Here is a 23,659-nt window from a genome sequence, read left to right on the forward strand (position 1 = left end):
AGATTAAACAAAAAGAAAGTCAATGAGTAGGCTTCAATGGTAGAAGCTGGATTTGATCTCTTTCTCTTACTGCTCCTAATTCAATTTCTACCCAGGACGTCCCACTGACTTAATGCTGACACAGCATCTAAATTTATATTGAAACATTACAGTACATTATAGTTGCTTGAAAGTAACATAATGCAAGCATTATGTTTTCCTGATGAAACATATCAAATTAAAATTTTGAACTATTTCATATATTGATACAACAGAATGGAAAGTTTCTTACAGCACAATCAAGCTAATTTTTGTTCTGAAACATTTTAATTGTTTGGGACACACACATATTTTCAAGATTTATAAATTGGCTTCAGGTTATATTTGTTTTTCACTTTTTAAAATTTTGTTTGATAGATTCATAATAAAAATTAAAATTTCTGGGTGGAGCCAATTGAAATCTGTCCCCATCTTTATTTCACTCTGTTTTTTATGTATAGGAAGGACCTGAGTAATAGGACCTATCTATCTAGTTTTATGTTCTAAATGCCCTCATAAGATTTATTTGCAATAATAAGCTACTTCTCCATAACTATGTTTCCTGTATCGTTATGGTATCTGTAGTACTACATGAATTGTTTTATTTTATCTACTAGCCACCAACTAGTATAGGAACTCCTATCTGGGTAGGTAATTTATGTGTAGAAATATACATTAATTTGATTCATCCATTTGATTCTGATACTCTCCGGCGTGCTATAACTACATGACTTAGAATAGAATAGAATAGATTTTTTTTTTAGAATAGAATAGAATAGAATAGAATAGAATAGAATAGAATAGAATAGAATAGAATAGAATTTTTATTGGCCAAGTGTGATTGGACACACAAGGAATTTGTCTTGGTGCATATGCTCTCAGCGTACATAAAAGAAAAGATACGTTCATCAAGGTACAACATTTACAACACAATTGATGGTCAATATATCAATATAAATCATAAGGATTGCCAGCAACAAGTTATAGTCATACAGTCATAAATGGAAAGAGATTGATGATGGGAACTATGAGAAGATTAATAGTAGTGCAGATTCAGTAAATAGTTTGACAGTGTTGATGGAATTATTTGTTTAGCAGAGTGATGGCCTTCGGGAAAAAACTGTTCTTGTGTCTAGTTGTTCTGGTGTGCAGTGCTCTATAGCTGCTTTGAGGGTAGTAGTTGAAACAGTTTATGTCCAGGATGCGAGGGGTCTGTAAATATTTTCACGGCCCTCTTCTTTTTTTTTTTTATTCAAAAGTTTTACAAAAATTTTTCCCCTTTCCCCAACCCCTCCTTCACTAATACCTCCCCTCCCCTGGCTTCCCGGAACAAGCACAAGGTATAGTTAAAAATAAAACAAACATATGCTAAAAAAATTTTCTCCCAAAACTATTATACCAATTATCCCTCTCTAGCTCTGACTTCCTCCTAACATAACCAAATCCTTCAAAAAAAATAAAAATTAAGAATAACAATAGTAAGATATATAAATCAATAGAACAAACTAATCCTAAAGTATTTAAAACCAACTAAAGCATAAAAATCCAATCCAATTCAAAAAATATGTCCCTTATAACTTCTATAACCATATAATTTCCCCATGTCTTTCTTACATAAGAACTTTTGAAAATATTCTATTTAAAATTTAGTGCAACACCTTATAAAATTTCAATACAGAAAATTACAATATCTATTCAACTTTAGTCCTTCCTCATCAAAATCCAGTATAGATCCAAACCAGATTCCTCACAAATTGTCTTTCCGGGACACTAATATTTTTGTCTATTAATATTTTAAAAAAACCTTGTTTCAAGAATAATACTTTTGTCTCTTGCCATTCTTTGGTGCATTAATCTCTGTCTTTCCTTCATTACTCCTTTTAAAAGTCAATCACAATATTTCCTAGTAATTCCTTATGTCCAAAAATCCAAAAATTACTGCCGTATATTCCATCAGTCCAAAAAGAGAAATCTTGGGAAACATTAAGCTTGTGAGTCTTTTCCATTTGAGGGACAATCTCCTGTAGCACAAATTCAGGCAGTTCATCCAAACTATTTAAAGAAAACTTCTTTACAACACCTTGTTTCTTCACAATCAAATCTTCATATTTATCCACTTTTATTTGTATATCCTCCATTCCATTTTCCGAATAATTGCACTGGTTAATTTGCTCCAAACTCTCATCCAAAACGTCCCCATTTTTTATCAATCCGTATTTTTGAATGATTAAATACATACTTTCTGTGTAGTCCTGTATAAAGTCACAAATCCATTCTTCTGAAAGAACCTCCATGACAAAGTTCCTGCTGAGAATCCCCTTGTAAAATACTTAAACAACGTAATATAATCCAACAGTCCACAGTCAAACACAATAAGATAAAATCTCCATTCAGTTTCGATTCAACAGCAAAGCTCCCTTTGATGTATCGCTCTGCTTTCAGTTTCTCTAAAACGAAACTGAAGGGGGGGCGAAAATTTCTCTTTTTTTTTTAAAAAAAGAAAGGGTAGAAGTCAGAAAATCAAAAATACTTGCAAACCAATAATTGTTCACTCACACTTGTTCCGCCTGCTTTAGTAACCACAAAAGAAATCAATTGCTAGCAGAAGTGGACACCTTCCTCTTTTCCTGCTTTTTCAGGAGCGCAGTGAATATTGGAGGTTGGGGGAGGGGTAAGGGGATTCGACCTTTGCAGGACTTTGCATTACAAAAACAAAGCCCCTAGGGGAATCTACCACATTTTTCCCCCCCTTGCTCTTTCTCTCTCTTTCAACCAGAGAGGGAAATCAAGCCGGGATCAGTTGTTATGTCCGGCTTTTACCATATTCACCCAGCGAGAAAGGTGGCGCCACCCAGAAGCCCGGCCCTCTTCTTGATTCGTGCAGTATACAGGTCCTCAATGGAAGGCAGGTTGGTAGCAATTATTTTTTCTGCAGTTCTAATTATCCTCTGAAGTCTGTGTTTTTCTTGTTGGGTTGCAGAACCGAACCAGACAGTTATAGAGGTGCAAATGACAGACTCAATAATTCCTCTATAGAACTGAATCAGCAGCTCCTTGGGCAGTTTGAGCTTACTGAGTTGGCGCAGAAAGAACATTCTTTGTTGTCCTTTTTTAATGATGTTTTTGATGTTAGCTGTCCATTTGAGATCTTGCGATATGATAGAACCTAGAAATTTAAAGGTTTCTACTGTTGATACTGTGTTGTCTAGTATTGTGAGAGGTGGAAGTATGGAAGGGTTTCTCCTAAAGTCTACCACCATTTCTACGGTTTTGAGTGTATTCAGTTCCAGATTGTTTTGGTTGCACCACAAGGCTAGTCGACTTATGCTTTAACCATAATTCCCATGGATAAAGAAATATTCAAGGAGAAAATTATTAATCTTAGTTCATGTAGGTATCGCTGCTCTGTGAAAACATAGCCGATAAGCAAGTCTTATTTGTACGATTATGCCATTTTGTAAAGAACTGAATATTCACAAAGTAGGGAATTTTTATTGTTAAATAAAACAGTTGGTGTTTTTTTAAAAAAAATACCACATCTGCTTTTTAAGTCTCAATACCACTCTAGAAAATTAATGTGTGACATACTTCAATCTGCATGTCTATAAACATGTCATGTTTATAAGGACTGATTCCAATGCAGTATTTTGGCTTGTTCCTTGGAAAATATGCCACAAAAACATCTGTGTTGGAATGAAACTATATAGCTTGTCTGTGTTTGGGTTGGAGACTAAATTGTGACTATCTTTGCCTCCCATCGGTATATTTTGTATTTTGTTTTATAAATAATACTTTTGCATTTTGATAAAAGCATTCCCTATCGAAAAAAATAGTATCACTTGGTCATACATGACTTGGTTTACCCCATTCTCTCTACCTGTTTACTTTTCATATAATATTTTTGTAGTCTGATCACAGTTCATTCTCTCTGGATGAGCAAAACACTCAAATGTACTTACCCTCCCTTTTTATTCAGTTCTTATTCTTAATTTACTCAATTCTCATTCTTAACTCATCCACTATTCTTGACCCTTTAATTTCTGGTTTAATCCTCACATTAAGTGCTTCATTCCCAGCACATTTTACTTATTTTTGTTTCTGCTGACATATGAACACATTTTACCCAACAAATGGTATTATCTGCATATCGAAATGCACACAATCATATTCCCAGTTTTTCATATCATTACATGTTACACCATACAGTTTAATATTTACTGCAAATCATTTTTGAGTTTTAGCTAACTACATATCATCTGCATATCAAAATGCACAATCTCATTTCCAGTCCAGTGAGAAGCGAAACGTCTCCAAGCAAAAACAAAGGAAGTCCAGTTGCCTTTTGAAAAAGGACATTATATAATTATGCAACAAACTAAGGTGGCATCACATAACCTTTTCTCAGTGGTGAAATCCAAATTTTTTTACTACTGGGTCTGTGGGTGTGGTGGGCATGGCAGGGGAAGGATACTGCAAAATCTCCATTCCCACCCCACTCCAGGGGAAGGATACTGCAAAATCTCCATTCCCACCCCACTTCAGGGGAAGGATATTGCAAAATCTCCATTCCCTCCCCACTTCTGGGGGAAGGATATTGCAAAATCTCCATTCCAGGGCTGAAATGCTCCGGTTCGGACCGATTGCCTGATCCAGTAGCGATGGCAGCGGGTGGTTCGGAGAACTGGTAGCAAAAATCCCTCCCCCCCATGCCCAGCTGAGCCACGTGATCATCAGAGGGTTTTTTAAAAAAACTTTTAAAAGCATTTTTTCTTCGGCCAAAGAGGCTGTAAAAAAATTGCTTTTAAAGGGATCAGGCAATTCAGCTGGGATCGCCAGAACCCTTTAGAAGCATTTTTTCTACAGCCTCTTCGGCCAAAGAGGTTTTAGAAAAAATGCTTTTAAAAGAAAAAAAAAGGTTGGCCACGCCCACCCAGTCACATTAGCCCCCCACCAAGCCATGCCCACAGAATGGTAGTAGCAAATTTTACATTTCACCCCTGCTCCATTCCCACCCCACTCTGGGACCAGCCAGAGGTGGCATTTGCCAGTTCTCCAAACTACTCAAAATTTCCTCTACTGGTTCTCCGAACTGCTCAAAATTTCCACTACTGGTTCTCTAGAACCTGCTGGATTTCACCCCTGCCTTTTCTTACTCTATCCTCAGTGGCAAACCATTCACTAATCATCTCATTTAATTTCATACATGCTTTTGTTCCATTTATACCAACCTTACTGAACTCAGTAAGCCACCTTCAATTCTATGCCAAGCAAAACATTCCATAATTCAAGACTATTCATTTTGTTATATATCTTCCCTAAATCAAGCGATCTAGAAGAACTGTTAGAGCTTCTAATAAGACTGATGAACAACATCCAACAGACAAAAAGAAATTACAAAGGAAGAAGCATGTAATACTTTGATTTACAAAGAAGAGAATGATCCAAGGAAATCTAAAGCATATAGACCAATTTCTTAACTGAACGTCAATTATATCCAAGAGTCAATATTTCTTCAGTTGTACCATCTATACATTACCATTTCTCAATACTCCCAGAGCATATATCACTTCTTTTTCATCCACCATTTTGATCACTAAAATTATAGAACATTCATTTTATTTTTACTTTTGACATATGATTGCATACAGGAATAGCTCCAAGAATTATTAATCTATGTCCTTGCTTATGGAACAATAGAAATCTTAAATAAGAATCTTACAGAAATAGTCAAGATATAAATTTAGCCTACAATCTTATCCTCATTGGACTACTGAACTCAGTGGTGATTATGGAATAAACATATAAAGAAATTCTATAATTACAAATGTTATTCTGATTACTGTAGAAAAAAAGAAATAGAAGAAAAAACAGTCATTTCCCTTTTGATGGAACTTATCTGGTGCCAAAAACTAATGGATTCTTTTACCGGAAATTGAAAATTAAAGAGGATGAGTCAATATCCAAGGTTTTATAATATGCATTTAACTTAAATAATGAATGCTAAATCCAGAGACAGCCAATCAATCAGCTACAATATTCTCTTTGGCAATAATCTTTCTCACTCATACTCTTGGGGTCTTTGTTAAAAAATGTCATTAAATAATCGGAATGTCAAAATAGGGACTGAAGTAGTCTTTGAAAGGGGAAAATAAAGCATTGTACTGACACTAAGTTTAAAATATGTTTTTTTCCATTTTAAAACACAAAATTATACTTCTAGAAAAGAATAAGCCAAACTGCCTGTAATATAATAGTGCATTTATTTAATGTCAAGTACAACAGAACAAGTTTTGCACAGTTCTTGAAATTAAAAAAAGCAAAAGTTATTGAATTACTGAGCATTAGGTTCACTATGAAAGGTATGAACAGGACAATTTTTCATACAGACTACTGTAAGGAATGGGAGAGAGAAATCTATATTTTGATGCTTCTAGAGAGATAGAATTCAATTAAATTCAAGTTAGACAAAAAAATGTTTAGAAAATGTAAAAATAGTATAATAAGAGTGATCTCTCTTGGGAAAAAGTCTAGGAAACATCCAGGAACAGAAAAGAAATGGTAAGACAAGAAAAAATTATTTTAGCTACAACTCCATTAAAGGAATATAACAGTGAAATACATAGTTGTTAGACCTGACAGTATTTGAGTAATCATATATGATTTGTATACACTGGAATACAATGGGTTATTCCCAGGTGGTGTTAATCATATTTAATTGACATAAGAACAGTGGAATATTAGTCATGACAAATGCAAATTAGTTTCCTTGAAATTTAATGTAAGTACTTTAATTCTAGATGAATCATAGATGGTTACATATAAAGTAAAGTGTCAAGAGGTGGGTTGTGTTTTTTTTTTTTTCATTTTCCAAGTGGTATTTTACTAATTTCACTCTTGACAAATAAACATGTGACATGATCTAAAATTCTAATTATAATGTACAGGTAGTCCTTGACTTATGATCACAATTGAGCCCAAAATTTCTGTTGCTAAGCGAAACAGTTGTTAAGTGAGTTTTGCTCTATTTCACAATCTTTCTTGCCATCGTTGTTCAGTGAATCACTGCAGTGGTTGTTAGTAACATTGTAAATAAAGGTGATATTCAGCCGGTTTGGACCAGTTTAGGCGAACCGGTAGCGGTGACTTGCGGGTGGCCCTGCCCTGCCCCTGCCCACCCATCTGGGCAGAATCCTGTCCTATATCGCTGGTTTTTTTTTGACACCGCACGCATGCGCAGATGGCATATATGAGCAAATTGCCACATTGTTTGACACCGCACGCATGCGCAGATGGCATATATGAGCAAATTGCCACATTGTTTGACATCGCACGCATGCGCAGATGTGAGCGTGCACGTTCACATTTCCAGTGCTGGGCGAGCCAGTTGCTACAGTATGTGAAATCCATCTCTGATTGTAAAGTAAATCTGCCTTCTCCATTGGCTTTGCTTGTCAGAAGTTTGCAAAAGGTGATCACATGACCCTAGGTCACTGCAGCCGTCATAAATAGCCAGTTGCCAAGCGTCCAAATTTTGATCATGTGACCATGGGAATGCTGCAGTGGTTTTAAGTGTAAAAAATGGTCCTAGGTCACTGGACTGTCACTGGACAAATGGTTGTTTAGGTTGTGGACTGCCTGTAAATCTCATCATACTTGCCATTCAACAAAAAAGTTCCTAATTATGACTTTTAAAGTGTTAAATCAATTCAAATTTGAAATTGAATAATAATAAGTGAAGCTTTGATGCAACTATAATTCTTATTTATAATTGTAAAACATATATTCAATTTTAAATTGTTTATCCGTTTTGGAGGCCACACACACACTTGTATAAATTTCATTTAACATCTGGGTGTTGGGATTAATATAAGTATCATTTAGTAAAAAGGAAGAGAGGACAAGGGCTAACATTAACAGTGAAAAAATCAGTAGGTGGAAAAAGAGATCGTTTAAGCTGAATGTTTATGTGGAAACCAGATATGGCCATGTTTGTGTTTTAATGTAGCCATAGGGACTTAAAGCTAAACAGGCCCAATGAATGTGAAAATTCCCTTTGAATTCCAGTTAATGTTCAGACAAAATGTATATGATCAGATTTAACTCTTGCTTCTTCCCGCATTGAAACAAAATTCATTTTGGTGGGGGGGGGAAATAGGAAAAAGAGAAGTTATGAAAGGGTCAAAATATGTTCTCTCATTTTCTTAACAAAGTTGTTGAGAAAAGGAGTCTTTGGAGCCAAATTCTGCTCTTTTGTTCAGGCAGCCAGAGTTTGTACAGCTGCATGATTTGTGAAGATAACATTTAACTCTTTTCTTGCAAAATTAGAAAGAAGGTCTGTAACGTGCCTCTTTTCAGATGGAGCGTATGCGTTTCTGAAACAAAGACTCCAGTGATCTATATTATTTTAATTGTTTTGGGAAATGTGTTGAGGCAGATTTAGATGTGACAACAAGCCACAGTTTGATCGTAGTTTGAAATGATATCCCATAGAGAAAAATTGGTTAATCTCTGTGTGTGTGAAAGAGAGAGAGGGAGGGAGGGAGGGGGAGAGAGAGAATGAGAATAAATATTCATTTGGGTCCTCTTTTCACTCATACAATTACCGAAAAAATGTTCATTCCTTTTAATTATAAAGCTGCAGTAATATGAACGTATCTTTTCTTTTATGTACACTGAGAGCATATGCACCAAGACAAATTCCTTGTGTGTCCAATCACACTTAGCCAATAAAGAATTCTATTCTATTCTATTCTATTCTATTCTATTCTATTCTATTCTATTCTGTACGGTACATTTCCTACAAAAGGAGCCAAGATACTATTTTCCAAAAGAATTGAATAAATGTTTTCTAGCAGCTGATAGAGCGGTACAGGAAGAGAGAAGAGAAGTAAGGACAAAAGGTCCTGGTAAGCCATGCACTCTGGCTACCTGGAAACTATTGAAACAAGTAAAACATCTCTTATTGAACGTTCATATTTTACTCCAAGGAGTTAAACATTCGGAGCAGTACTAGATGAGCCAGATGGTCTTTTAACTGTAACATTGTTCATATTGTTTAGATTACCGTGTTGCAAGTACAGCGCCTAATTTACCTTTTATGGGAAAAAGCGTGGAAAATTGACCACAGATGTACATAACTAGGAATGATGGCTGAGTAACACTTACCAAACCTTCCTAACAGACTTGATCTCACAGATAAAGAGCGAACACTGAAATGTTGGCGATGCTGCAAGAGAATTCTCTAACATTGCCTATTTAAGTCTTTGCTTTAGAGCCTTGAATTTAAGTGTTAGGTCTGAAATAAATCAGATGTGATTTGTTTCACTCTTAGGCTTTCCCATTTCATTCCTTTATGCATCATCGTGTGTGTATAGAACATGATTCATATAAACTTTACATAAATTATCCTTCTCCCTTGCCCCTTTTAAAGTAGGCAAGCTGAGAAGCCAAGTGTATTGACTTCGAGCACAGTTCCTAATTAAAAAGAAAGGGTATGGTTCAGAATTTTTTTCTTTTTGTGCTGTGTAACAGAAAGCATACACCTGCTATTAATATAGCTTTGATTTCAATCAGAAGCTAAGCTTGTGCCAAACCAATTAGGCAGACTGTTGCTTATTTTTAGTCATAGGTCTCTGGATTAGCACTATAAGTTCAAAAACCTATCTGAATAAAACTGTTTTTTTCCCCCTCCCTTAGATGGGATCAAACCTCGATTCTGCGATTTGTCAATGCATAAATGAGAAATACAAATGAAAAGCTGTGCACTCTGTTCTGTAAAGTCCTTTTGTTTCTTATCATTTTCCTTTATATTGTTCATTTCCTTCCACTTACTGATGGTTAATGTCAGGTCATTCACTTCTGTCTGGAGGTTTCCCTTTTGGACTGCATTTGCATGCAGGTGCTCCTCCGAATGCCCAGCTGTTCAAACTTGCCTAACCCTTTGGGAGTTGCTCCGGCCAAATTTATCAACTTCTTTCAGAGGCGAGAGCCACCAAGGGTGAAAATCCCAAGGGAGCATAAGCAAATGGAAACTAAATGAGAGAATCTCTCACCACAGGGCTAAACAGATTGTTTGTATTTATCCAGGCATGAAGCACCATTCAGAAACCAAACCTTCATCTATGAACAAGGCAGATATCTCAAAAAAGTAAGCCAATCTGCATATTATAAATCAAGGCACAAGGGATATATGTGAATCATAAGAGGATTAAATAAAAATTGTTCCAGAAGAAATTATCTCAAGATCAAAACTCAATAGCAGTGTCTGAGAAAAGCCAAACTCTTTCCCATTTAACTTGTTTTTATTGTAAACACTTTTATTTCTTGCCTTGGTTTTTTTTTAAAGCTGAGCTAATAAAGACTATTGCATAAATGACAACAGCACAGCTTGGAAGTGCTTCAGAAGGGCAAAAAGATGCTTCAGAATGGGGGTGTATGGAAATGTGGCCCCTGCCTCTAACCCCCTAATGTAGTTACACCTTTTCCTGGGGTTCCATAGTTGCTACAACTGGCCCATAATCCCAGGAAAATGTGCATTTAAAGAGTTTCACACAGTGTTACTTTCGTGTTCCCACGGTGCTTCGAGCATCTTTTATTTTTTTTTAATCTGTAATACTGTATATCTTACTTTTCTTTTTTCCTAATCATAATCATTTTAACATGCCGTATTTAACATAGCACACAGTGATTTTTTTGTGAGTAAAACAATGCAAGCATAATAATATTAAAAATGGCTAATCCCTAGAAGGTCAACCAGGAGCTAAAGACACTAGAATCAAGGCAACAAATGTAGTTGGAAATCTATGCGCCGACGTGCTCTTTTTAATATAATTTTACTGCTGCAACATCCTTTTTACAGTAGTCAAACCATCTGTTAATTATGTAGAGTAGACCAACTCCCACATAATTTCACTTTCAACACATTGGCCTGACTATTTCATTGCATACTAGTTTATACTAGGCCAATTCTGATTCAGTGATTCCCAGAACACTTGTTCTTTTTTACCCATCATAAAGAGGGAAATACTACCCCACCATTATTTTACTTCCTATTAGCTATTTTAAATTGTTCTTTTGACTTTTTGCTGCCTTCTGTTTAAAACCCTTAATCTTCTCAGATGCAGGATGCCTTAGTTTGCATCCATTACTATTCAGCTATTTCTTTGTCTCATTTGCAGGTTCCTGTTGGGTTTTCTGTACCCTCTAGAGCAGGGATCTCCAACCTTGGCAACTTTAAGACTTGTGGACTTCAACTCCCAGAATTCTGATAGTTGAAGTCTACAAGTCTTAAAGTTGCCAAGGTTGGAGATCCCTGCTCTAGAGAGGGACAGGATTTTGCAAATATTTTTGTAGGTCATCTGTCTGTTATTTTAACATACTAGTTGTGTTCATTGGGTGATGACTTAAGAAGGTGGGAGTTGTGAGGATATTTTAAAAAATGGTAGGCACTTTGCATTTTACATATTTTACATGTTTGGTGAAAACACTCTGGAAGTAAGTATTTTCCCCTCTATTATAACAAAAATTGCTTGATCTGAAAACGAAAGCAGAACAAAGAATAGCATAACCTAATTACATAATTATATATAGTAAATAAGGATAGAGTTCCAGATCTATCTATTCTTATATACTGCATATTCTTTGTTTTATATCCAACAATCCCAAAACAATTTAGATGTCTGAGAAACTATCATTCTGGAGCTGTTTCATATGGCTACAACATGAAATTTGATGAATGTGCTGTTTATATTCCCTTGTGCCTTACTACCATTAGCAGACACCAACAATGAAATTATAAAAAAACTCCTGGTGAAAGTCTACTTACATAATAGAAATTATGATAAGAGCATCTTCCTATATTTTATTTATTTATTTATTTAATCAAATTTTTATACCGCCCTATCTCCCGAAGGACTCAGGGCGGTTTACAGCCAGATAAAATACCGAAATCATACACAATAAAAACTAATTAAAAAACTTATTTAAATAGGCCAGAATTTAAAATTACAGTTAAAATGATAAAACCTCATTACCTAAAAATTAATAATTAACCCCAGTTAAAATTAAGTAAAACTTTTAATCCAGTCCCGCTTGGATAAATAAATGCGTTTTCAGCTCACGGCGAAAAGTCCGAAGGTCAGGCACTTGGCGTAAACCAGGGGGAAGTTCGTTCCAAAGCGTAGGAGCTCCCACAGAGAAGGCCCTATCCCTGGGGGCCGCCAGCCGACATTGTTTGGTGGACGGCACCCTGAGAAGACCCTCTCTGTGTGAGCGTACGGGTCGGTGGGAGGCATGAGGTAACAGCAGGCGGTCCCGTAAGTACCGGGCCCTATTTGTTTGTTCATTTAAATGTCAACACAAAAACTCTACTGTTTCTTTTTTTTTTTTTTTTTTATTCAAAAAGTTTTTATTAGTCAAAAAAGGTTTATACAAATACATATCAGGTATGGTAAATTTTCATTTTTCTTATCTAAAATAAGAATTTTACTCAAATTTTTTTAACACATACAACAGCCATAAGGCAAGCAGGTGACACGAAGTAGCTAAGTTTGCAAATTTTAAATACGTAATAAAGAAGAGTCAAGAATAATCAGAATATCGTACAAAAGAGAATAAGGAAAACCAACACAATCCCAAATATCTTTATCACTTCCTAGTTTTGGATCTCAGAACTCTGGGTTCAGCCTGACCCAACTCCAGGGCCGCAACAGCGGCAGCCGCTTCAGCCCCATGATCTATAACCTCCCCTTCTTCAATTCCTGGATCATCTGATTCCAGGAAGGCTTTGTGTTCCTCCACATAGGCCGTAGCCTCCACAATTGTACTGATTTTTTTCGTAATGCCCTCCCGGAAAATCATCAATCCCTCTGGCATCAGCCATCTGAAGCCCACTCCTTCTGGTACAATTTGCTTGACAAAAATAATATTTCTTTCTTTTTCACGTACCTGTCTGGGAATCTGCCTCAGAATGGCTATCATCCTACCCCTGTAAATCAGTGCCCCACTCCTATGTTTTCTAAGAATTTCATCTCTCGTCTCTCTTCTCACAAATTTGACATGAACCTCTCTGGGAACTGCATGCGTGCGTGCATATTGCGAATTAACTCTATAAACTCGATCCACATCCCAATTCATGAAATCAACACCTCTCCCAAGAAATTCTCCCAACAATTTAGTCACAACATCTCTCAAGTCTTCTTGGTCCACTTCTTCCAAATTTTGAAACCTAAGGAAATAAGACATTTTATCCATCTGTAGTCCAAGCACAGCATTGCCTGTCGTCTCCTCTCTTTTCTGCACTGCCCGCATCTCACCCTCCAGACCTTCCACTTTCTGCTTGTTTTCTGCTGAGACTTGTTGAGTATCCTTTAAATCCTTTTGGATAGTCACAATTTCTGCTCTTATTTCCGTTTGGCCTCTTTGCAAATCATCCAATTTCTTGTCCATATTGGATAACTTTTCCAAAATTCTCTCCATCTCTCCAGCAGTTGGTCTCTGACCTTTTGCCATTTGAAAAAAAAAGTATTCAAAATCCTCAGGCAAGCACAGTATCCTTGTAATTTCCTCCGGATCCACCAGGGGGCACTCACAGGAGCAACGAGTCCAGAGTACAGTTAGTCAACCAGGAAGCCGAAGGGAAGTGATGTCATCAAAATTCTCATAGTGAAGGCGGAAGCTGGACGCCACCACTGTTCCCCAGAAGGAGGGGCCTCAAACCTTCCCTCCTAAATTTCTCCATCACCTCTTCTCCAGAGCTCCACAAAACCGGTAATCTTCTTATTTTAAGTTCTCCTCTCTCCAGAATAACTCGTGCTCCTTCCAACCGCAGGGAGAAAACCCCCGCACTCCGGGCACTCCACTCACGTTTACCGATATTCCCTTCCCTTCTCCTCCTCAATTCTTCTCCGTGCCCTGTTCACCACCAGGCTGCTGCAGTTATAAATCAATGCCCGGTGTCACGGGCACAGCGGCCCAGGCGACGACCAAAATAATGGCCGCGGCCTGTGGCCTCCGAACCCCGCCAAGCCTAGGACGCGCCAGCATCGGTCCCCACAGTCCTGTATATCGGCTGGGAGACCCCTGGCGAGCCGTCCGTACGGCAGGTGTCCTTTTCGGAACACCTGGCCCCTGAGGGCCTCGGCGGCGGCCGGATTCGGGCGCTGGAGGCAGGAGAAACCTTCCAGACGTCCGTTGCCGCTGGATACCGGAAGTCGTCTCTCAAAAACTCTACTGTTTCTATCTCTTTTGCATGTTCCACCTGGTCACATTGCCTCAGAAACAAAAGGAAACAAAAGACAAAAGAAAAGAAATTTTAAACCAAAAAACGGGGTTTAGTGGTGGTAGCAGGACAAATAGACCTTTTAGCAATCTCCCAGAACTATTGGGATTTCACTTGATTTGTGAAGAATAAAAAAATAAGCAAAGTAGACCCATAACAAGGAAAGTATTCAAAAGAGAAACAAGTAATCCTTAGGAAAAGAATAGAAGGTTTTGGAGTTGCCAATAACTTAGAAAGATCCAAATGCAGTCTTAGAACAAGATTAGAAAACAGACGGAATATGGTTTCTGGAATTATTTAATAATAATAACAACAGAGTTGGAAGGAACCTTGGAGGCCTTCTAGTCCAACCCCCTGCCCAGGCAGGAAACCCTACACCATCTCAGACAGATGGTTATCCAACATTTCCAACCTGTTTACCGGTGGTGGCCATATCTTAGTTTGTATGTAATATGTATGTACATATATGTAATATGTAATATATATGTGACAAACAAGGAGAAAGGAGACTTAGAGTGGATGAGCCACCAGCTTTCCAAATTACTGTCCTATATGGACATATTGAGAAAAAAAAATAAGTTTTTGTATTCTCTCCCAGTTGGTTAACCAGATTCAACCCATTTCCAAACCTTACCTTTCTTTTGGTGGCTTCACCAAATCTGATCATACTCTTTCTATTTTGGGTGAGTGGTCCTAGAAATGGATAAAAACAGATGAGGTCTGAAGTCTCTTTCTGTAATTTCTTTCTAACGTTTGTTGGGTTGGTTTAACAACAGTGTCCCCTACCCTACTCAAGTGTATTGTCTGGATAAGATTACTAAACAAATTATAATTTTTAATTTCATAGCTTTAATTAAAAGCTCTCTGTTACTTGTTGAAAAACCCAGAAATCATGTGTTAAACTTCTTCCATGACAAATTAAGAGAAAGATGACATGCCAGTTAACAGCATTTTAAATATATTCCAGTACTCATCTCTGCCCATTATCTCTACCTCATTTATATTCTAGTTTGTTTTTTTATAACCAATCATACAACATATAGAATTTAAAGTAAGATTGCTTGTAAATTATATGACTAAAACAGGGCTTGATGTGGCAATAAAAGTGATGAAGAATCTAATTAAAATGGTATTCTGGGATTTGTAGCAAAGACTGTGCCACATAGGACAGCAATGTAGCAGGTCCAAATGTTTGCCTACAATTTTCTGGCAAAAGCAAATGTGTAGAGAGACCTTTAGAGTGGGTTTACGATGGTCATTTTCAAGTATACAGAGCCCTACCCTTTTAACTTGGTTTGCAGGTGTAACACACAAAAATAAGAGCAGGATATCAATCATAAAGTTGTGGCCCTACCTTGACTTTTTTAGCACTGGCCCCATGGACATCTCTTAAATTGAAGAAGGTCTTTTTGAGGGATACAGAAGGTGAAGGGTATTTGGTTGTGTGCAGCAGCCTGGGGTCACAAGTGTGGTAAGGGCCCAGTTTCCTGACTCTACTAACCAGAGGTGGGTTTCAGCAGGTTCTGACCAGTTCTGGAGTACCGGTAGCAGAATTTTGAGTAGTTCGGAGAACCGGTAGTAAAAATTCTGACTGGCCCCATCTATTCTCTGCCTCCCAAGTCCTAGCTGAATCGGGAGGAAATGGGGATTTTGCAGTAACCTTCCCCTGAATTGGGGAGGGAATGGAGATTTTGCAGTATCCTTCCCCTGCCAGGCCCACCAAGCCACGCCCACCAAGCCACACCCACAGAACTGGTAGTAAAAGTTTTTGAAATCCACCACTGCTACTAACATCTATATTAACTTAGTGCACTATATATTTAATTTTGTTTGTTAAATTATTTTTATGTCTTATGTTGCCCCCGGAGTCATTTGTTGAGATGTGTGATTATATAAATCAAATAAACGAACTAATAAATACATACGGAGCCCAGGGTACCTTTCTAACTCTTAAAAGAAGTGATCGCTCAAATCTCAGGCATGTTTTGGTCTCTCCTATTTTGGGGGAGTTTTTCCTTTAGCATGCTGCACAAAGCCAGGTGTGGTCCTTGATCAGAGAAAAACTATATTCCCTGTCTGTAACGGTGGAAACCAGCCCCTAAATTAGGTTCTGGAAACTATCATAACAACCATTAACATATTTCTATTTTTTTTATTTATTTATTTATTTGTCATATTTATATGGCCGCCCATCTCAAACAAAGTGATTTGTGTAGATTTTGGATTAGGAATGTAGAGATCCAGGCCTAGTCCATTATCTTCAGCAATGGAAGTTCGCTGGGTGACTTTAGGACAATTATGTTGGCCCAGCCTATCTCACAGGGTTGTTGTAGAGAAGAATTGACCAAGGAATTGCTATGTATGCTGTCTTTAGCTCTTGGGGAAAGTGATCAGACAGACACTTCACAATAATATTCAAAGACCAAATCGTCCCTTTCTAATTTGGGGCTGGATGGCAATTTTCATCTACTAAAGAATCTCTATGCTATTTATTGCAATAATACAACTCAGATAACCAAAGAATAAAAGTCCTGTATTCTAATAAATTTTATAAAAACTGAGGTGTAGAATATAAATGTGTAGATTAATAAATGTGTATGAAATGTTTTAATTGAACAGGACTAGAGTCCAGTGTTCAGCATCTGGTTGACAAACAATGACCCAAGAGATGTTTCTGGGAAATATCATAAAGCTATTAGGATATGTCATTGATAACCTGAATAAATCCAGAATCTGTCTTAGCCAGTAGATCTTCTGATATTGAATTGCATGATTTTATTATACTTCATTTGAAAAAGTCCTTCTTTTTGTCTGTCACAAGGAAAATAACTTCACTGAATGATTTCAACTACTTAGAGTTAGACAGAATTATGAACATTTCATTCCAGTCTCTGCAAATCTGCCTGAAGTTTACCTCTGTTAAATTAAATGTCAATCCCTATCTTCCTAAGGAATTGATTTATCATGCCTGCCCATTTCTTCACCTTTTCCAGATTCCAAAACATTTTTGAACAGTATTTGAAAGTATTTCAAATATGACAACTTACAGATTTAGACAGAAGTGTTGGGATGCCATCAAATTTGTATTCAATTTTTTTTCTCTTCATCTTAAATATAGCTTGTGTCTTTCTAGCTCTCATTAACAAGAACTATCCTACAAAATTAGCTTCAGATTTTATTCATTCATAATCCTCATGGGCAATTAATGTTTGCCGCAAGGGGCAGGATACGTATGAAACAAGCCAAAAAAATCTGATTTTAGAGACAAAATGCAGTGCATTACACATAACAAGCAAGTTGTTTATTAGCCAAGATAACTAGAAATAAAATTTATTTGCACTGAAATAGTATAAATTATATACAAGTGTATCAATTGACTAATCTTATTTCCAAAATGTAGGTCTTAAGTTTATTTTCAAGGTACATATTTTTATATTCTAAACTTTTAAAAAAAGAAATGGTTTGTAAGAGTAAAAAAAGAATAAATTTTACCAAAGTGTACTTACAGGAAATATTGATAAAGACAATTAAATCTTTGTTTGTGATAGTTTTTAGTAAATGCAGTTTTTTTAGTTACTACTTTTCCCTTTTCCAGGTGAAAACGTTTCATAGATTTATTCAGTTGTTTGTATAGTACTACCGGTATTTCTCTTATTATGTTTAATATACAACAGTATGTTTAAAATGATAACAGCAGGCAGGCCCTACCACTCTAGCTAATAGATGTCTTCAAAACCATATTGGAAATTTGTTCTTTGAACAAGAGCATCACCTATATTGAGCCATCATTTGACCCCAAACTAGTGAAGAAATTAGAAAACACTATATATAAGCATTGCTGTATTAGAACCATCTTCAGAATTCATTTAGGATAGGGGTGAAATCTACTTACCTTCCTTACCGGTTCGGAAGTGCACGCGCCATGCCACGCATGCGCAGAGGGTAAAAAATACATTACTTCCTGGTTAAAACCTGGTTAAAACCAGGAAGTAATGACACCCAGGTGGTTGGGCAGAGCTTTGCTCAACCATCGCTACCGGATCGCCAAACTTCCGGCCATGATCACTATTGGATTGTGCGATCTGGTCTGATCCTGGAGCATTTCACACCTGGTTCAGGGGAGGGGAGGAAGGGAGAAAGGAAGGAGGAAATATTTTATGTCCTCCCTAAAATAATTTTTATTTTCACTATTTTATGGCTAAAAGTATCATAATACAATACTGTGAATTTGATTTGTTGTGATAAATTTCAAAAAAAGAAAAATTGCCAGATTTCTTTGAAATAATCTTTATTTGCAAAGTAATAAAAATACTAAATGGGCATATTGCTATGTATACATTGGCAGCACATTGCTTCTTGTGCAATTAGTGCTCTGAAATACGTAGTTATTCAATTGGAAAATACATAATTTGGGTGAAAATGTATTTTCTCTCCACCACTATCTGGATTTTCTCATGGTCTAGATAATTTTATCCTATTAACATCAAACATCTAGGTAACTTTAGAATCTTGCATCTGCATTATTTCTAGGAAGGCATAATATAATTGGTAATGACAGTAATTGGCATTATATGGTTTAATTCAATTTCCTCTTCAAGGAACAAAACCTTTTAACCAACCATTCCAGTCCTATTTCTATATTTATTTATTGGTTATGTTACTAAAAGTGCTATACAGCAGATATTGTATTCATAAATTTTCACAAATTAACCTATTAGTATTATGTTACCGTTGAACTTCTAACGACAAAAACCATTTCACAAAGTTTTCATTCCTTATTGATAAAGTTTCGGTTTTTAATTAAGATGCTAATTGGATGGGAGAAAAAACATATAAGAAATGGAAAGAACAGACTTCAAGTAAGATTGAGAACTTTTGTTTTTTTCTGAGACAGGGATATCACAGGAACATCTTGTACTGAAATGTTTTTCAAACATCATAATTTTAGGTGAGATTGTCTGGATGTTTCAGCTTTGGAACTGATTATATAATTGATTTGCTATGATGTAGTTCAGGAGGTGGAAAAATCAGACTTTTTAAAAAGCCCTCCTATGGAGCTCTACAATTTTAACTGAAGTTTAGCACTTGTACTATTATTATATATTTCATCCAAGGGTGAAATCCAGCAGGTTCCGACAGGTTCTGGAGAACCGGTAGTGGAAGTTTTGAGTAGTTCAGAGAATCAGCAAATACCACCTTTGGCTGGCCCCAAAGTGGGGTGGGAATGGAGATTTTGGAGTATCCTTCTCCCAGGAGTGGGGAGGAAATGGGGATTTTGCAGTATCCTTCCCCTGCCATGCCTACCAAGCCACACCCACCAAGCCACAACATGCCCACCAAGCCACGCCCACAGAACGGTAGTAAAAAAAATTGGATTTCATCACTGATTTAATCTCTTAAAATATGAATTGAAAATGAAATATAGCAAGGCACTGGAAAAGGCAGAAGATAGAAGAAGAATTTTCTCATGCATTAGCCTGGTCTTGCTCCGATCCCTGCTTTCTACCAGTACTCCAGCTCACCCAGAGACCAGCCAATAATAAGTATTGCTTCTACCATCAGACAAGTTTCTACCACCATACTAGCACCTGGCAGCCCAGCACTCAGCAGCTGATGGGTGACTCCAATCCAGCATATGCCATGGTCATTGGTATTATTGTTATGGCTATCACCAAGAGCTGATTTCTGGATCTAGCCCGTCAGCTCCGAAAGCTCTAGCTTTCTTTCCAGCTCTTGGACCATTTTTTATTCTAATTTTGAATGGTCTCCCACAGGACCATTCCTCACCAACTGCTCTGGAAGCGCCAATTATCCCTCCTGCTAATTGCCACTGAAAGCTCCAGAAGATCCTCTTTGCTCCTCCTACAACCTTCATCCCACAACCCTCTCAAACATACTCAACCATTTAACTCCGGTGCCTGTCACAGATTACCATCTTGCTTTGGCACCATTAGAGAAAAAAAAGAGGGGGACTCAACTGACCCTATCACATGATTTCTCCATTGTTGATAGTAATGTGTGACAAATACAGAAAAGGGGGAAATCTCAGAGATGCTTGAAGCTTTTTTTCAGATTTTTCATAAACATGCTTTTCAGAGAGAGGTTGCCTGTTTCTGAAAAGAGAAGAGAAAGATAAGGAAACAAAGCAGGAAATTGTGTTATCGGTTTTCCCTTCCACTTTGTAGGTTTGTCCATTATTTGTCTTTGAGTGATGTACTGAGAACTACAAAGAATTAGGAGCAGGATCTAAAGATAGAGCCCAAAAGTTACATTACAATCAAAGTACTCATTTACTATGCAGGTTAAAATATAAATCCATTTTTTTTGAGCAAGTCATAATCCACACATAATCTAAATCATTGGGGATGCTTGAAAACCAAAGCACACGAATCAGTCATGTATACTAGCATGTAGTTGACTTATATTTACCTGAATGTCAGTGTGAAGACCTGCAGATTCTTTTAAACCTCTTCTTCCGTGTGAGGGCATAAATAGGATATGGAGAGGAGAAAAACAAAGGAGGTGCAAGAGAAAAAAAAGCAGGCAATCCAGGAGAGGAGAAATGGATGATTCTGATAGTTGTATTATGAGGGTAGATATTGATCAAGCAATGAAAAAACTGAAGAGAAAAGGAGGGAGGGAGTTTACCTTGTGCTGCTCCCTGGTTTCTCAGTATATGCACTCCCAGCCTTCACTGCTGCTATAATAATATTCATCCTAATAAAATTTAATGACTGAAGAATTCTGTAAGCTAGTTGGATAAATGATGCTGCACAGTATGTCAAACGTTCAGCTTTCCAGAATGAAATTTTGCCAAAATGAGACTGGCAAACTTTGCTCTGCAGATGGTGTACGAGTCTCTTGTGGTATCATATTAAATTATATAGGCAGTCAGTCAACTCTATAATGCATTGAGCTTAGAGGTGCAATATGCATTGAGTGTTCTGTCAAGAAATGGATTCGGAAGCATAATACAGCTATGCAAGACAGCAAAAGAGAGAGCGGTTAAGAAGAGGATTTCTTAGCTGTTCAAATGATGACTTGGATAGTGTACAATGGGATGTGGAGCCTTTTGCCTCAAAGGTAAGGGATGCTGCACTGCTTGCTGATTTTCCCCCCAGGCTTATTGCTGTGACTGATTATCTGCCCAAAGGATTTGAATATTTTCTTTTGGTTATTACATTTTAATTTTTCTGCTAGCTAATACTGTTTTTAATGTTGCATTAACCTTGCTGTGATAGTGTGGTAGTAACAGCTATTGAGGTCAACAGTTTAATGAAATTACCTCAAATAAACTGAAAAATGTGGGGTTTTTTTCCTTTCCAAAGAAATGTGGAATATTAATCCCAACAATCTCAGATCAGCAATAACTAAAATGCAGGGCCATTTTGAAACTTGGAAATAGATGTTTCCCAACTCTTGTCAAAATTGCTTCATGTTTTAGAATAACAACCTTTTTTTTATCACCAAGCACTTTTTAATTTCAGGCCCTCTTTATTCTGGGAATAGTTGACCTCTCACAGTTGTGCATTATTATTTCTGAACGTGTTTGATGAGGTTTCCCAATGTGAAGATCAGGAAGCCCTTTGAATGTGTTCAAGAGCCTCTATTGTGAACAGCTGCATGTGCCCTTCATGCTTTAACACACACACACACAAATCAGGAAAATATATTGAATAAACTAATATAATTGTGCATGCACGTTTATGGTATTTAAAGCTGAAATTTTTAAAGAGTGAATATCCTAGCTAGAAAGAGAATAGCTGACAGTGATAACAGTCCTACTACTGGTGTTAAATGATATGTGCTGAATGTGTGTACTCAGATTATTTCAGAATCACAGTGGGGTTGGATGCAAATCATGAGCAGACTTCCAAAATGGGTTGTCCTACTGGAAATGGGAAAAGGTAATTTTTGCCAATCCCATCTTCTTCCAATGCTGACCTGGAGAAATATCTGCTCCTCCAGAGAAGATGAGAAGTGGTACAAAAGGCTGCAGAGTAAAAGGGAAATTTTGATCAAATTCTTCTTTGTTTCAGTACAGCTCTTGTTCCTGCATTCCCATTCACAGAAAGACTGGATACCACCTAGTAGGACTGTCAGAGTTTCAGACTAAAACACAAAATATGATTCAGAAGACACACACGTGCCTGTGTAACATTATTGGAACCAACTTAAAACCAGCTGTGTCTTCTTTTCTTGGGCTCACACTGCTGCTTTCCATAGTTGAGGCACCAGGAAAAGTTGTACTTGGATATTGGTTTTTTGGTCAGGTGCTATCTTTGTGCCCAATGAAAAATCCAATCTATATTTAGTCCTTTGAATCTGAAATATTTCATCCTTAATATTTAAGAGCATTGAAACATCGCCTGCACACTATAGATTCAGGTTTTCTGTTTAAAAGATACATACAATTATAAACCCAGCTTTTCTATTTTATTATCTAGGATTTCTTTTCTCTTCTTCCCAAAATTCACCCAAACACAGCCAGTTTTGCCATTTGAGAATCTAGTCATGAAAGGCAAGGATTGCGGGTTTCGACCCCCTAAAGCTTTTTCCTTTTAAATGATGGATTTCCTAGCCACCTTTAAAAACTGTGATTTTCCCCAAAGTGATTTGTAATATAAAATATTACAAATAAAATAGGGTGTAGGTGTGACAGCATATTAAAACAACTGGTTTAAATAAATACAAACATAAGCAATTGCAATTGAATCCTCTTTTAAAATAATTTCTCTTTCACCTCCTACTTTTTTTGTTCATCAGAAAGAAAAGTTGGATAAAGTAAAAGTCTTCAATGTGAACAGCCCTGAGAGGGAATCTAGTACAAATTGGAAGTCCCACCCTGCCCTGTGCTTGGATATTGTTGTTCCTGTTGGCCTCACAATTGTCTTTTTTTTGTGATCTTTAATTTAGTGTTTTTGCTATTGTAATTCCACTATTTTGTTATTCTCTTTTATTACTTTATTTTTTTCTGCAAGAGGCTATAAACCGCTTGAATTGAAGTGGCATATTTACCTGTCAGGCAGTCAGTCAGTCAATCAATCAATCAACTATTCATGCTTTCTCTCCCCTCTTCCCCTCCCCCTCCAATTGACATACCAATTTCAGGGTCCAATTTTTTTGTTGGCCTTTTACTCTGGGATGGTGAAAAGTTTCATTCAGCCTTTTCTACATAGTATCTTTTTCTAAATATAGTCAATTTCAGATCAACTTCAGCTTGGCTGTTTTAGCAGAAAACCGCGAGTTGAATCCATGACAACTGGGAGACCCCAGAATGTGTAAAGATGGTTGAGGGATTTTCTAATTAATAGAATTTCTTTCATGGTCATAGCAACATATTATTTTAGGTCATCTTTACGG

The 23,659-nt window shown here is 36.9% G+C and overlaps 1 protein-coding gene across 9 annotated transcripts in view; it reads left to right on the forward strand.

The window, feature by feature from the left end:
* Positions 1 to 23,659, forward strand: part of PARVA (parvin alpha) — a 78,604-nt gene that overhangs the window by 19,871 nt on the left and 35,074 nt on the right. Inside the window, exon 2 of one of the 9 annotated variants that reach the window (XM_058160133.1) lies at positions 10,105 to 10,165. The exons of the other annotated variants lie outside the window; for them this stretch is intronic. Coding sequence (XP_058016116.1) covers position 10,165 — 1 coding nt within the window. The 5' untranslated portion in view covers positions 10,105 to 10,164. The remainder of the gene's footprint in view (positions 1 to 10,104; positions 10,166 to 23,659) is intronic. 9 annotated transcript variants of the gene reach the window in all.

Source organism: Ahaetulla prasina, chromosome 1 (assembly GCF_028640845.1).
Source record: "Ahaetulla prasina isolate Xishuangbanna chromosome 1, ASM2864084v1, whole genome shotgun sequence".
Taxonomy (NCBI): Eukaryota; Metazoa; Chordata; class Lepidosauria; order Squamata; family Colubridae; genus Ahaetulla; species Ahaetulla prasina.